This window comes from Mastigoproctus giganteus, chromosome 7, assembly GCF_048544385.1.
Source record: "Mastigoproctus giganteus isolate SK-2022 chromosome 7, ASM4854438v1, whole genome shotgun sequence".
NCBI lineage: Eukaryota > Metazoa > Arthropoda > Arachnida > Uropygi > Thelyphonidae > Mastigoproctus > Mastigoproctus giganteus.
The window spans coordinates 77,015,022-77,032,374 of NC_143581.1; the positions used below are offsets into that span (position 1 = coordinate 77,015,022).

At 36.5% G+C, this 17,353-nt stretch overlaps 1 protein-coding gene across 2 annotated transcripts in view; it reads left to right on the forward strand.

Moving 5' to 3' along the window:
* Window positions 1-17,052, forward strand: part of LOC150083010 (uncharacterized) — a 134,561-nt gene extending 117,509 nt beyond the window's left edge. For both annotated transcript variants that reach the window (XM_090376976.1, XM_090376975.1), the window contains 2 exons: window positions 6,504-6,584; window positions 16,775-17,052. In XM_090376976.1, coding sequence (XP_090233102.1) covers window positions 6,504-6,584; window positions 16,775-16,965 — 272 coding nt within the window. In that variant the 3' untranslated portion in view covers window positions 16,966-17,052. The remainder of the gene's footprint in view (window positions 1-6,503; window positions 6,585-16,774) is intronic.
* Window positions 17,053-17,353: the final 301 nt, after the last annotated feature.

Sequence of the window (17,353 nt, forward strand, 5' to 3'; positions counted from 1 at the left end):
ATTGAGTACTATATACAGTTCTGGAGGCCTCATTTTAGGAAGGATGTAGAGTTGCTAGAAAGAGTACAGAGAAGGGCAACAAGATTGGTGACAGGAACAAAGGGGTGTGCTTATGAAGAAAGGCTTAATTTCTGCAAGTTGCAGCATCTGGAGATTAGGCACCTGTGAGGTGATCTGATTGAGGCCAAATTTGCTTGAATGGCGTTGAGCAGACCCATGCTGACGGGATACTTCCGCTTGCTCAAACTAAGATCCTGAGGGGACATAGATCCAAATTGAGGAAAGACAGTTGTAGGATAGATGTACAGAAGTTTGCCTTTAGCGAATGGGGTGGATGATTGCTGGAACAGACTCCCATTTGTTATTGTGGAAGTTGATAGCTTAAATAAATTTAAGGCTGAACTATACAAACATTTGGAGTGACTGGAAGGGTGAAATGGGAAGGGTTTTTTTTTTTTTTTTTTTTTGACTGATGCTGTAAAAGCTTGCTTTCTTGCATCATATGCCTCAACTAATGCCAATGCTAATTTCAGTAAAGCTTTTGATACTGTTGCACATGGAAAACTGCTGTACAAATTAGAGCGGTATTGCAATAAGGGCAAGTTACTGCAATGGATAAGGGGATGGTTGAGTGGGAGACGGCAGAGAATGGTAATAAATGGACACTGCTCCACGTGAACTCATGTTATTAGCGGAGTACCCCAGGGTCTGGTGCTGGGCCCATTTTTGTTTTGTGTATTTATCAATGATATCAATGAAAGTATATGAGGCTTAATGTCCAAGTTTGCAGATGATACAAATGTTGGCAGGGTTGTTAATAACAGTAAAGACAGTTTGCTACTGCAACAATATCTATAAAAGTTAGGCAGATGGTCTGAGAAGTGGCAACCGAAGTTTAACATTGACAAATGCAAAGTACTCCATATGGGTAATAGTAACTCAAGAGAACCGTACAACTATGTGGTACTACACTCAGGGAGGTGGAGAATGAAAAAGACCTGGGGGTAATTGTGCAGTCAGATATGTAGTTCTTGAGCAGTGCAGATGTGCTGCCAGAGTAGCACATCTGCACTGCTCAAGAAGCAGATGTGCTGCCAGAGTAGATCATGGAGTTTTGTCAATGATATATAGGAATTTTGCTAGCAGAGACAATGAGGTGATTATCCCTTTGTTATAAGGCAATAGTTAGGCCACACCTCGAGTACTGTATACAGGTTTGGAGGCCTCATTTTAGGAAGGATGTAGAGTTGCTACAACGAATACAGAGAAGGGCAACAAGATTGGTGAGAGGATCAAAGGGTGTGTGCTTACGAAGAAAGGCTTAAGTTCTGCAAGTTGCAGCATCTGGAGACTTGCCACCTGTGAGGTGACCTGATCAAGGTCTATAAGGCCTTGAATGGTTTGAGCAGGCTCGATGCTGATGGGATACTTGTGCTTGCTCTAATTAAGAACCTGAGGGGCATAGATTCAAATTGAGGAAAGACGGAACTTGTAGAATAGATGCACATCCAACTTCGTAAGTTTGCCTTTAGCCAGCAGGTAGTTGATTGCTGGAACAGACTTCCATCTGTTATTGTGAAAGTTGATAGCGTAAATATATTTAAGGCTGAACTAGACAAACACTTGGAGTGACCGGATGGTGAAATGGGAAGGGGTTTTTTTTGGCTGATGCTTTATAAGTTTGCATCATATGCCTCAACTTATACTATTGCCCCACCAAACAACGTTCATAGCAAAGCAGAATTAAATTAGCTTATTTTCCAGATATTGGCTCCATTCTGTCTACTAAAGAGATTTTGGACACTGTGCACTTTGGGAATCACCGCGAATGGAAAATGAGGAAAATTACTCAAATAATATATACTTCATAAGCACAGCTGTACTGTACTGTACTTAACATTCCTATTCACATGTTCACATACCCTCAGGATCAGTTTCTGCTATTGATCTTTCTGTCTATTCTCCTGTATTATTCCCTGGTATTAATTGGTCAGTGTTGGATGACCTCTTCAGCAGTAACCAGTACCCTGTAATGTGGTTGAATCACAGTTTCAAACAAAATGTAAAATGTATATTCACCAAAGTCCACTATGAAATATGTGCCACTCATATTTCATTTGATACAAAACTTATTCAGTGTTAACCCATTGTCGATGTAAACCAGCATAATGCAATAGTTAGTAGCTACAGCCAATGTTGCAATACTACACGCAGGATATTGAAAACATACAAACTACTGTTGGACTACAGACTGCACAATTGACAAAAAAAAAAAAAAAAAAAAAAAAAAGACTAAAATAAAGCATTGAATGTATTCTGCAAGCTTCCAATAACCTAATTGACTAAGACATAGGTCCAAAGAATAACACATAAGAAGAAAGGACTTTTGGATTCAGTTTGCAGTAATAGTGAACTATTACTAAGATATTTGATTGATTTGGAAAACCAAAACCTCAATGGCAAATCAACTCCTCTCCCTGTACCTCATTTGGAATGTGTAGGATATATCATTCCCCAAAGAAACAGTAAATGCCCTTTGCAGAAACATCCTCTCAAATATCTGCATTTAGTACGTATGAGGAGTCCTTTAAAAAAAACTAAAGAAATAGAAGAAACACACAAACATTGAATCCCTTATAACCAACCATTTACCGTATCAGAGTTTTTAAGGAGTTCAACTAACAATGTTGCTGGTCCTGATGCAATGTTATATCATGTTACAATTGTTAAAATGGCAGTGCTGTTTAATTGTGGAACATCATATAACCAGTTTAACTGCTGGCCATCCCCAGACCAGGAAAAGACAACATATATCCTCACAATTATCAACCGATTTCTGTTACCATCTGTCTTGGCAAAACCTTAGAGAAAATGATCCACAACACTTGGTACTTGGAATCGTCCTCCTTACTGAGCAAAACGCAGTATGATTTTACATAGGCAGATCATCCTTAGATCTTATGATCAAAGTTGAGTTAAAGATCCAGGATGCTTTCATCAGAAAAGGGTATCTCATTATGGTCCATTCCTGACATTTGAAAGGCCTTTGACACTACATGGCATTTTGGATTTTTCAAGGTGAATGACACAAAACATCCCTACTATAGTCTGCAGTTGAAACATGCCTATATGGTGATGCCCTTACTATCTCATGTCACTCTTGAAACATGAGCTACATTGAGCAGCTCCAATGCTTAGACCTAACTCTTGGCAGCAAGCTTAATTTTCTAAAACATAATGAATATCCAAACCATTTCCAAAAAAAAAAGGTAATTGTACCTAGAGTGATCCCAGCCATGACATTGGGGATACTCACCAATACACCATACTTTGCTTTTACCATGCTCCCATTAGATCTCAGGCGCCTCCATATCCAGGTGGGCAGGAACAGTAGCAGTGCGTAGAACACTCTTCTTGATTAGACCGGGGTTCAAGCCTGTGACCACTAAATACGGAGGATGCGGAAAGATTAGGGAATGACCATCGCATATCCCTGGAGCAATATGGCCTTAGTTGCTAATGCTCCTAAAAACCAAATAACAAACAAACAAACAACAATAACAAACATTAGATCTCGACTGGATTATGGCATCTCCACATTCTGTATTCTGTAACATTCATTTTGTATTAATATTCTCTGTCTCTGTTTCAACTTCATGAGCAATCTCAACAACAGTAATTTTTTTTTTTTTTTTTTTCATTTCACAAGAGTTCCTTCACTTTTGTGACATTTTCATTGTTTTGTGACATCAAAGGGGTGTCCTTCCTCTGAGGTTCATCTTTTGTGTTTCCTGTCCTTTTTTAAACTGGTTAAAACCAGTATTAAATTTTTAAACCGAAATTCTTGTCAAAGAACAGTGTTAGCAAAAGGTTTTTGGAGCCAGTTGTGTAAATTTTTGTGACCTTGCCTGACAAAGAACTGAAATAATTCCCTTAATTGTTGGAGCTAAAATTCTGGTTTGAAGTAGTGACATCCTGATTTTTTCACAAGAAACTATTTCAGTTATAATCAGAGCAAAGTAGATGTATCAGTGTCAGACTGAAAATAGTTTCTTTTCTTTGGACAACTTGTAACACTTAAACATTGTCCAGATCAAAGTGATGATTTTTAAATTCAGTTTATTGATGCTTTATTGGTTAAACATAATATAAAATGAAAAACATAAGCATGTTCCAGTGACCTTGCAATTTGAGAAATATTTATTAATTCTTAAAAACATCTCTCAGGTGATTTATTCACAAATTGTCAGTAAAAGTTCAATGCAGTATTCAGGATTTTGGTTGATTAAGCAAGTTTTTCTTCATTATTTTCAGTCATTCCACTTCATTATCACATAGCAAGTCAGGGTCTCTCCATCAGAAATAATTTGCATTCAGATTTTATTTCTTTGATGGGGGAGGGTATACTGCCAGAATGGGTGATCACTTTTTGGGGAACCATTTGTTTACAACATTCATACTTAGTCATGCCATGTTTGCAATAGCCCTGTCCTTTTGGAACTAAAGAACACCTCTGCTAACATTCAAAAACTTTAATTCTAGATCTCCAAAAGCTCTCCAAAATTTAACACTTTGACAATACTAGGTACTGATTACTGTCTCATCCAGATTCTTTACTACCTCTTCAGTCATGGTTGTACTTTAGTCAATATTGGGTGGTGAAAGTTCAGATATCCCTGAGCTGTTTTGCAATTTTCAGTAGTAAGATGAATGCACCACAAATGCATTTTTGAATGTATAATACATAATAAAGATATAATATACACATAAAATGATGCACTGCAGCCACAGTAACGAAAAAATAAAAAACCCTAGAGAACCAACCAATCATTATTATAAGATGATTGGTTGGTTCCTACCTTATAAAATGTATGGTGTTATTATTGTGATGACACCATAAGACACTTTGTATTTTATTTCCCCCAGAACACTTTACCACGAAGATAAAAATGGCAAATTTTGTAATGAGCGACTTAAAATCAGTATCATCTGTTTTGCCCAGGACATTATTACATTGGATGAACACTTAAAAATAACTTAAAAATAACTTAAAAATAATTTTCCTTCTTAATTTTATTATCTATCTAAACATTAAAAAAGTTTCCTCCTAGTGATATTTATTCGAGCCAATGAAAGAAGAGGAGGGTGGGGCAATTACGTCACTACAAATTTGCAGGTAAATAATTATGTTGTTGTCTTCCATTGAAAGACAGCTGACATTCACCAACCTTGTGCACGTGGTTCACTGCAAGGAAGGCCCATGGTGTCCTATCGATGATCTATCGAACTTTTGCAAGTAGAGATAGGGACGTGATAATCCCATTATATAAGGCTTTTGTTAGACCACACTTGGAATACTGTGTTCAAGTATGGAGACTGCACCTAAAGAAAGACATTGAGCTTCTTGAAAGGGTACAAAGACGGGTAACTCGCCTGGTGAGATCGGCAAAAGGGCGTCCTTATGAAGAAAGACTTCGAATATGTGGGTTGCAGAGTTTAGAAACTAGACACCTTAGAGGAGATTTGATTGAGGTGTTTAAGGCTCTGAGAGGCATCCAGTAAAATGAATGAGGACGAAATTTTCAAGATTATAAATGATGCTAAAACTAGGGGACATGTTTAGATTGGACTGCAGGAAGTTTTATTTTAGCCAGTGAGTTATAAATTACTGGAATAAGTTGCCTACATGGGTGGTAGAGGCTGAAAGTTTGGGGAAATTCAAAGGTCATCTGGATAGTACCTTCGGGTGAGGATGATAGGTTTAATTTCCTTTTCTTTTATTATTATTTATTTATTTTTTTTATCATTGTTTTATTTGGGTTTTTTTTTTTTTTTTTTTTTGGCTGGTGCAGCATAAGTCATAAGCTTTCTTGCACCATGCGGCTAATACTAATATGACCACGCCCGGCAGCATTTGATGTCCCATTGTAATGTCAGCTGATGAAGGGACCCAATATAGTTTGTATGTTTGTTAATTGTTTAGTATTTTGTAAATGTTTTAAATATTTGTATAGTTTGTAAATATTTTAGTCCTGTTCTTTCAAATGCAACAATATTCCTCATGAGTTATGGAACATGAAGCTAAATGCCTTTTCCTAAGTGACCTATGTAAATGCAGGTAAATGATTACATAGTGATATTTATTCTACGTTGAGAATGCTGCGTGCTGGAGGGTGGGGAAGCCAATGGGAGAAGTGGGATGCGGGTCACATGACACAATTGGGCGGGGCAATTGCATCACTACAAATGCACAGGTAAATATTACACACGTCATTTCCTGATTTGATATTGATCAGTGCGTTTCAATAAGTCTGTCTTTTATGTAGAAAAGATTTGACTTACTCCATCATACTTCTAGGTTTTACATAGAAAAGCGTGTGTGGGGGTTGGCGAGCAAAGTGAGCAGGGGCCAAAGTCCCCTGGTTGTAATTATAATTCTTTGATCATCATTGCTTTAGTGTGCAGTTAAAGCAAGTGTACTCAGGAAAATTGCATTTTTACAGAACTCAGTATTTCTTCAAGAGATAGCCCAGCTGAAGAAGAAGAAGATTGGGATATTGAGAGCGAAAAGGATGGTCCTTATAGTAAGTATTTATTTAGCAATCATTATCTGTATGAATTTATAACCAGAAGGCTTAAAGCTATAGAATTTATATAAATTAACATGTAAATAATTTAATGCATCATGTATCTTTTATATTGTGAAACGAATCATGAGTTGTCACATTAGCATTAGTAGAGGCATTTGATGCAAGAAAGCAAGCTTATGCAGCATCAGCCAAAAAAAAAAAAAAGAAAGTAACATAAATAAAAATAACCACTTCCACTTCACCCCTCTGTTCGTTCGAAATACCTGTCCAGCTGAGCCTTAAATTTATTTAGGCTATCAACTTCCACGACAAGGGATGGAAGTCTGTTCCACCTACCAACCACCCGCTGGCTAAAGGCAAATTTCCGCACATCTATCCTACATCTATCTTTCCTCAATTTGAATTTATGCCCTCTCAGGTGATTATTCTGAGCAAGAGGAAGAATCCCATCAGCATTGAGCATGCTCAAACCATTCAAGGCTTTGTACACCTCTATCAGATCACCTCGCTGGTGCCTAGTTTCCAGACACTGTAATTCGCAAAACTTAAGCCTTTCTTCGTAAGAGCACCCCTTTGTCCCATTCACCAATCTAGTTGCCCTTCTCTGTACTCGTTCCAGCAGCTCTACATCCTTCTTGAAATTAGGCCTCCAGGCCTGTATACAGTACTCTAGGTGTGGCCTGACCATTGCTTTATACAAGGGAATAATCATCTCCTTATCCCTGCTAGAAAAATTCCTATATATCATTGACAATACACCATGAGCTACTCTTGCAGCCCGTCTGCACTGCTCAGAGAACTTCATATCTGCCTGCACAACCACCCCCAGGTCCCTTTCATTCTCTACCACTGTCAGTGTAGTACCACAGAGTTGATACGTTGCTGTGGGGTTGCTGTTTCCCATATGTAGTACTTTACATTTGTCAATGTTAAACTTCATTTGCCACCTCGAAGCTCATCTGCTCAACCTTTCCAAATCCTGTTGCAGTAGCATAGTGTCAGTAGTGTCCTTGACAACCCTGCGAACCTTCGTATCGTCTGCAAACTTGGACATTAAGCCTGATATACCATCATCAATATCATTTATTAATACAGAAAACAATAAAGAACCCAATACTGAACCCTGAGGGACTCCACTAATAACATTAGTGGAGTCCCTCAGGTCTCCACTAATAACATTACTGGAGTCCCTATTAGTCCCAATGAGCAGTGTCCATTGATTACCACTCTCTGTCTTCTCCCCCTCAACCACCCCTTTATCCATAGCAGCAATTTGCCTCCAATGCCACACTGCTCCAATTTGTGCAGCAGTCTTCCATGTGCAACAGTATCAAAAGCCTTTCTAAGATCCAAGTATATAATATCAAAGTTATTCCCTGCATCCAGTTCTTTTGTGACTGCATCATAGTATCCAATCAAATTGGTCAGGCAAGACTTACCCTTAACAAAACCATGCTGTGTCCTAGCTATAACTGAAGTCTTGTCTAGATGATCCTGCAGTGCTTCTTTAACCAGTGCCTCCATTAATTTTCTGGGAACAGAAGTTAAACTCACAGGTCTATAATTACTTGTGTCAGCCTTTGATCCCCCCTTTGTGAATTGGGGTCACATTTGCACATCTCCAGTCCGTGGGTACCTCCCCTGAGTCCAAGGAAGCTCTCATAATTATGGCTAAGGGTTTGCTTACTTCCTTTGCTGCCTCCTTTAATATAACTGGATAGATCCCATCCACCCCAGGTGCCTTTCTTGTGTTTATCTTCAACAATTTCTCCTCCACTTTGCTCTCAGTTATTACAAGATTCTCTAGCTTACTGCTAGAGTTGAATACACCTCTGGCATTCACCTCGCTGAATAACTCCTCATGTGTGAATGTCTATGCAAAATATTCATTTAGTTTGTTAGCTACCTGAGCAGGGTCATCAACAGTTGACCCATCGATCTCAAGTGGACCAATCTGATTCATCCCCTTCCTTCTAGAGTTTACTTAGATAGTATGAATCAGAGCTGTAATACTCAATATGTTCTACGTTGATAATAATATTAGTAAATTAATAAGAGGAGTTTACCTCAATATAGTACGTGGAACACTTCCGTATGATACCCTCCAGAAATTAGAACGGAAAAAACGAAAAAATCGACAACTTACCGGTACATTAAAGTAAAATATAAATAATTAAAGTAAAATATAAATAATTAAATAATCAATTTAACACAATTCAAAATCAATTCAAAACAATTAAAATTCAAATTAACGCAATTAAAACAATTAACGAAAATTGCGTTAATTTGAAATTTAATTGTTTTGAATTGATTTTGAATTGTGTTAAATTGATTATTTATATTTTACTTTAATTATTTATATTTTACTTTAATGTACCGGTAAGTTGTCGATTTTTTCGTTTTTTCCGTTCTAATTTCTGGAGGGTATCATACGGAAGTGTTCCACGTACTATATTGAGGTAAACTCCTCTTATTAATTTACTAATTCTAGAGTTTACGTAAGTAAAGAACTCTTTGCTGTTTTTCTTCGCATCCCTTGCCAAGGATCTCTCGTAATCTGCCTTCGCCTGCCTAACCTCCTTTGTAACTTGGTTACAGATCAACTTGTATCTATCATAGGCGTCTGTGTCACGTGTTAATTTGTATGTATCCCATGCATTTTTCTTCTCTGCCATATGCCTCATTAGTTCATCTGACATCCATTTAGGCCTAAACCTTGAACAATATTTCTTAGTTGGTATGTAAAGCCTAGTAGCTTCCAAGATAAGTTCTTTGAATGCTTCCCATTTTGAATTTGCTGTTGGCAATATCATCAGTTGATCCCACTGTATAGAATTTAAATACTGTCTCAGTCCATTGTAGTCGCCTTTACGAAAGCAATACCCCTTCCCTTTACCCCTAATGGTAGTTACCTCTTTGAGTAACTCCCACTTCAGCACACTGTGATCACTGCCACCTAGTGGTTCATTTATCTGCAGATTCTTAATGCACGAAGAATCACTACTAATAATCAAATCAAGAGTATTACTCCCTCTAGTTGCCTCCCGAACATGCTGATGTAGAAAACAATCATCCAATAAATCCACAAAAGCCCTGCTAGTGTGTGAGTGACCAGCCCCCAAATTCCAGTCAATATCTGGGAAATTAAAATCTCCCATTATAAGACTCTCTGATTTACTGGCCCACTCTATTTCTCCGAACAGTTTCTTATTATACTCATCAGAGTCATTAGGCCTATAGCACACTCCTACTCTCAATTTTGATCTCCCAATGCTTTTGTCACACCAAACTGACTCGACACTGCACTGTCCAGCGATGTCGACTGGCTTCACTTCCTTGGATTTTATGTATTTTTTAACTAATAGCATAACCCCTCCTCCCTTCCTATCCTGTCTATCCTTTCTGTAGACATTGTACTCCCCAAATTCCAGTTCTGCATTCCTTATATCTGTGTGACACCACGTCTCTGAAATCCCCACAGTATCTGTCTTTGATGTTTTGAGCAATACCTCAAATTCATCAAATTTATTTACTAAACTCCTAGCATTGGTGTACACGCAAGTATACATGCACCTGTTCTTTTTCTTAGCTACCCTAACACAACCCATGTGTTTACTTGTACCCCAATGATTCCCAGCAGTCTCTGAAATATCCTGTATCTTATTTTCCAGGCTGCGGCTCATTCCAATAGAAGCAGTGCAAGAATCACTTTCACCTCTGCCAGTGGCTACTGTTAATCTATTAGTCCTTGTATCCCCCCAATCTAGCAGTTTTTCGATCCGCCTAACACTGCCTTGATAGCATCAGCAAACATTCTTGCACTCTTTCTATTTAAGTGTATCCCATCCCTGTAGAAGCAGTCTCTCCTGTTAACAAGTACAGACCAGGCTGAAAAAAATTTTACCCCTTGAGCCCTGCACAATCTTTCCAGGGCCGAATTGATTGACAGGGCTCTCATCATATACTCCCTCCTATCGTGTCTGGGCAGAATTGCAGACACTTTCAATTTCAACCCTAATTCACGGCTTTTTTTCATCAGTGACCTGTACTTGTCAAGTAATTCCGCCGGTCTCCTACTCTTAATATCATTAGTGCCAAAGTGTACAACTATATCCCTTTTGTGCCCTTAAAAGATGATATCTGCTCTACAACGTCATCAACTTTTGCCCCTGGCAGACATATCCTGGTCCTGTTCCACCTATCCTTTTTACAAAGCATGGGACTTCAGATAAATAGTATTTGTAAGTAAAAAGTAGTACACTGCTGTATATTTTTGGTGAGTGCAGTGAATGTAATTTTTCCTTTTTTTCCCCCCAAAAGTAATCCTGCCATTATAGCTACTCATATAAATAACACTTTTACACTACTTGTATATTAGTTAACTTCTGTCATTTGGTAATGTACTCAGAATGTTTTAATATTTTTAACAGAATATTTGTTATTTTATTTTTAGTGAACAATGTACCAAAGCTGTACTCACATAGTGTGAGTATATTGTTCACTGCACTTGTTTCCTCTTTAATAATATTAAAGAATAATATAGTTAATTTGTTTTAATATAGTTATTTTAATCAAACAAATTAGTGCATAGCATTGTGTTAGTTCATAATAAATTACTGAACTAGGTAAAATGGCATCATTTTTGTTATATCTCATTGTGAATGCCTTCACAACTAGTTGCCCTGATATTGCACTACCTTGAATAAGCAACACTTCACCAGAGAAGAAGATTCCACTGGTGAATTGCTTATTCATTGGTGGCATCTGAGTGGTGGTATTCGTGAAAATACCACTACCCAGACAGCACCATTTCAGGGCTTTTTGGCCTCTCATCAATGCATTGGTGGGTAAATCCTGGTGTTACAATAAGTGACAAGCAAGTTATGAAGTATAAACTTAACAATATGAGATATGCCAGGTGGTGTGTAATAGTAAAAACCTAAAAAGGTTTTAGGGCTGAAACCCTGAGACTATGGAAAATCCCACCAGTGAAAGGCCAAAAAACTTTAAACGGTGCTGTCTGTGTGGTAGTGTCTGGTGAGAATAAGTAACATTAGTCTACCTTGTTAAAGCATTGCTTATTTGAGGTAGTGCAATATCGGGGCAACTTGTTGTGAAGACATTCACGATATGAGATATAACAAAAATGAAGCATTTCACCTACTTTGGTGATTTACTAGGAACTAACATGGTGTTATGCACTAACTTGTTCAATTAATGAATTTTCCTTAGTCTGAGGCTTTCAGCCCTAAAACCTTTTTATAGTTATGTTATTAATATAGTTATTAATATATATTATAACCCCAATTCATAAAAGGAGATCGAAAGGTGACATGAGTAATTACAAAGCTGTTAGCGTAACGTTTGAACAGGCATGCAATTATACTGCAATCACAGCATGGATTTCGAAGGGGCGGTCTTGCCTAACCAGTTTGATAAGTTACTATGATGCAGTGATCTAGGAACTGGGTGCAAAAAATTATTTTGATATCATATACTTAAATTTCAGGAAGGCTTTTGATACTGTTGCACATAAAAGACTTATGTACAGACTGGAGCAATGTAGCATTAAGGGCAAGTTCTGCTGTGGATAAAGGGATGGTTAAATGGAAGAGGACAAAGAGTGATTATCAATGGGTACTGCTCTTCGTGGACTAATGTTATTAGTGGAGCTTCCCGGGGTTCATTGGCTGGGTCTATTGTTGTTTTCAATTTTTATCAATGATATATTGATGAGGGTATATTCAACTTAATGTCTAAGTTTGCAAATAATACAAAGGTTGACAGGGTTGTTAACAGTTATCAGGGTGAGCTGCTGCAACAAGATCTAATAAAATTGAGTCGATGGGCTGAGAAATGGTAGTTGAAGTTTAACATTGACAAATGCAAGATACTGTAACGTGGGTAGCAGTAACCCCAGAGTAACTTATCAGCTGTGGTACTAACTCAGGGTAGTAGAGAATGAAAAAGACCTGAGAATAATTTTACAATCAGACATGGAATTCTCTGAGCAGTGCAGACATGCTGCCAGAACAGCTCATTGGGTTTTGTCAATGATATACAGAAACTTTGCTATCAGGGATAAGGAGGTGATTATCCCTTTGTATAAGGCCATGTTTATGCTGCACCTTGAATACTGTATACAGATGTGGAGGCCTCTGGGAAGGATGTAGATCTGCTTGAATACATATGAAGGGCAACAAAATTGATAAGTGTAACAAATGGATGCTCTTACCAAGAAGGACTAAAGTTTTGAAAATTGCAGTGCCTGGAGACTAGGCACCTGCAAGTTATCCCATTGAGGTGCATAAGGCTTTGAATGATTTGAGACCACACACGAAGAAGGATGGTTGCAGGATAGATGTGTAGAAGCTTTCCTTCAGCCAGCAAGTGGTTGATTGTTGGAACAGGCTTCTACCTGTTGTTGTGGAAGGGGATGGGTTGAATAAATTCAACGGAAAACTAGACAAATTCTTGGAGGGTACAAATGGGTGAACTTTATTTATTTATTTTTTTTTTTTTTTTTTTTTGGCTGATACTATATAAGCTTGCTTTCTTTTCATCATTTGCCATTACTACTACTACTATTGGCTATCTTGTCATTGTTATATTAATAGCAGCATTGTTATAATAGTATATTAAACAAATTAACTATATTATTCTGTAATATTAAAAAGAAAACAAGTGCAGTGAACAATATACTCACACTATGTGGGTATAGCTGTGGTGTGTTGTTCACTAAAAATAGAATTATTCTGTTAAAAATATTAAAACATTCTGAGTGCATTACCAAATGACAGAAGTTGAATAATAAACAAGTAGTGCAAAAAGTTCAGAAAGCTTGAGTGCTCAAATACTGTATTAACTCTGATATAGTCAAAAATAAAATTTACTTAATTTCTTTTGTATTAATATACAATAACTAAAAGTCAAATATTAAGCAAGTTTTTATATATATATATATATATATATATATATATATATATATATATATATATATATATACACACTTAAATGATGATTATAACATTAATGAAATTTATTTAAAAAATAATACTGTAACATAAAAATATTAAATAGCAATTCTGCACATACAGGCATACCCCCGTATAACATGGTACTTCTACAGCACGGTTTTGCTCTAACACGATTGATAAATTGCAGCAATCCTTGCACAACACAGTACTTATATAACATGGTTTCACTCTAATGCGGTTAGAGAATTGTTGCAAACCTCGCATAATATTTTGATCTTTTTGTATGTGATTTCTCAATATTCCATTCTTTTTTGTGAATCCCCACTGTTGACTCACTAGTCGTTATGCAAAAAAATTATTGGGAAATCCCCATGTTAGGTTCTGTGCTATTGAACTTGTGCTTGTTTGAGACTATAAAAAATTGTGACTTTGAAGCGTGCAGCATGTGACTTTTATGGTTTTTGTAAGGTTATTTTGGTTTTTATTTGATTGCTTATAAATTTTTCTGAGTGTGTAAACTTTGTTCTTGAGAACCAAATTAAAATAATTTCTTTGTTGCGAATTAAATTCCAGCCTTAAATTATGCCAAAGGAAAGTAAAAAAGCACCACTCAAAAGAAACTTTATTTCTCTAGAATCAAAGATACAATTTTGGATAGTCTTAAAAAAGGGGGAAAAGGTATCATAGCTTGCAAAAAGTTTAAATTTAAATGAAGCAACAATCCGGAACATGAAGAAAATGAGAATCTTGCAGGGTCTTTAATTTCAACAAATATGACAGCTGGTTCCTGAGCACCAATATTTGAGAAAATGGAAAAAAGCACTTAGTATTTGGATTGACGACAGCAGTAAAAAAACAGATCCCATTAGACAGCAATGTAATTAAACAAAAGGCACTTAAAATGTATAACCGTTTAAAAGAAAATGGAGAATCTTCTGTTAACTTGGAGTTTGTTGCCAGTAAAGGTTGGTTTTGAGGGGTTTAAAAACTGCTTCTCATTACATGACATAAGAATTCAAGAGGAAAGTGCATCGGCTGATAATGAAGCTGCTAAGAAGTATGCAGAGGAATTTCAAAAAATTATTGAAGAGCACAGTTACTCACCACATCAAGTTTTCAGTGCCAATGAAACAGGTCTTTAGTGGACAAAAATGCCCAACAGAATGTTTATTTCAAAATAAGAGAAAACTGCACCAGGTTTTAGGGCATCAAAAGTTCATATAATTTTACTTAGTGCAGTAATGCATCAGGAGATTACATGATAAAACCTGTGCAAGTTTATAGATCCTCTAATCCTCGTGCAATGAAAGGTGTAAATAAAAATACGTTACTAGTATATTGGAAAGCAAATAAAAAAGCTTAAACTTAAAAATTTACAAAGCTCTATCAAGCAGAAGCAAACAAACCCATAGTACTGATTTTTTTTTAAAGATAGCAGAAGATACACAAAATCTAGATGCTGCAGAAGAAAGTTCAGAAGGTGAAGATATCTGCAACGGAGAAAATGTTCTTGTTTGATTGTGCTTAGCAGTGATGAAGAGAAAGAAAATTAAATGAAACTACATTATCTGAAATATATGTATCACAGTTTGTAAGATGTTCAGTTATAATTATTTTTGATAAAAATTAAATTTCTGATAGTTATAAAACAAATGGTGTATTTTTGTTAGCTTTTGGAATGTAACCTTCTTTTTTGTACTGATTCTTAATTAGGTGTAACAAAGTTTCACACTGCACAAAATTTTATAGGACCTTAACTACCGTGTTATCCAAGGGTTACCTGTACTTAGATAATTTTAAAATTATCAGTTTTTTGTAATAGTGCCACACTTCCTTCTGTATACTATAATGAAAGAAATGTATGGTGTGTGTTTTGTTTTGTTTTGTTTTGTTTTTTATTATTATTAACCCTGCTCAAAAACAGTTATGTTTATATATACATACCTTATGCTTTCTTTTGAAATAAAGTTATTAATGCTCACTCAGAGCATTAAAAATCGAAGCATATATTCAAAAGTTCCTGGACTGAGTCGATAAAGAGATAGGCTTGGTTTTGTTACTGATTATAGTTGTTCACTTCAAAATAGTCCCCTTGAAAGTTTATGCACCAGGTGCAGCATTTCTGCCACTGCTGGAAACACTACTGGAATTGATTTTTTGGTATTGCATGCGGGCTCTCTTGGATTCTTCTTAAATTACCGGAATATCCTGGAAACGATGCACTTTTAGCTGTGATTTCGTTTTTGGAAACAAGAAGAAATCACAAGGGCCAAATCAAGTGAGTAGGGAGGATGGGGGACAACTACCATGGTTTATCGGCCAAAGCAACAATCCGGAACATGAAGAAAATGAGGATCTTGCAGGATCTTTAATTTCCACAAATATGACAGCTGGTTCCTGAGCACCAATATTTGAGAAAATGGAAAAAGCACTCGGTATTTGGATTGACGATAGCAGTAAAAAAATGGATCCCATTAGACAGCAATGTAATTAAACACATTCCTGCACAGGGATAGCAGTGTGTGTGTGCAGGAAGCATGACAATGAGCAGAAATTTCTAAGATGCTTCAAAACCTCTGGCCTTGAGGCACAAATTCACAATGAACCAAGCCCTTGCAGTCAAAAAAGACCACTAGCATCCATTTGATGTTGGGCCTGACCTGTTTCGCTTTCTTTGGATGTGGAGAAGTTTTGGATTTCCTCTGAGATCGCTGCCATTTCATTTTAGGGTTTCATTGGAAATGGTCATTCATCAGTCTTCATTGATGATTTAGTGAAGTTTCTCCATGTTTTCACTTGTGCGACGTCAATCGTGACCTGAGCACTCAGCCTTCAACTGATGTTTTGCCATGTTTGAATCTCAAGAACTGGTCAAATGTTTGTTCTCCCTGTGGCATTGTTATCAAAACCTGTTTTGAGCATCTCATCTGATACTGTCTTCCCAGTTTGAAGCAAAATTTCATGCAAATGCGTTGTTCCTTAAAATCAGCCATTTTGTGAATAAATGAAACTGCCAATTGTACTTAACAGACACTGTAATAAAGAACTGTTACAATGCACTGCAGGTTATATTAATGTAGCAGCATCTAGTGGCAGAACCATTACTATTTACAGTTCACGCTCAAGGTTGCCAATCTGGGAACTTTTAGATAAGCCCTCATAAATAAACTTTCAAAATATTTAAAATAAATATTTTCTGTTTTTTAGGTGATGACTTTTCATACCAACCTGATTTTGAAACTATCCGTATTCCACAAAGCAACAAGTACCAAAATTCAGATTTATTTCTGCCTTCAGATATCCATCCTAGTCCAGTATTGAGAGAGACTGTACCATTTGCCATTGAAGAGGGACAATTTGATGATGCTGAGGATGACGGTGTTTGTGATAAATTATAATTATAGTGGTGATATATCATATAAAACAAACTGACAGTTTTTAGATATCAATTCAGAGGTGATCTTGAGACTGAATAATATAAACCATTTTCTGCCTGAAGAAATCGTAAAATAAATAATGTTTTAGAATTTCTTTGGATTTTAACAAAATTGTATTGGAGCTGAGGATAAATTCTTTGCTACAATCAAGAAGATTAATATAAATATGAAGAGCATATATTATTAAAATCAAAATAAATAACATAAAGCTTCTTAATCCATTAACAGATTCTGTTAATGGATTAAGAACCTTAAATGGTTTCTTTATATATTAAAAGTTGTGAAATCAAATTCAATTAAAGGAGAAGGGAGACTCAAAATGATCCTCCACACAACCAACAACGGAATA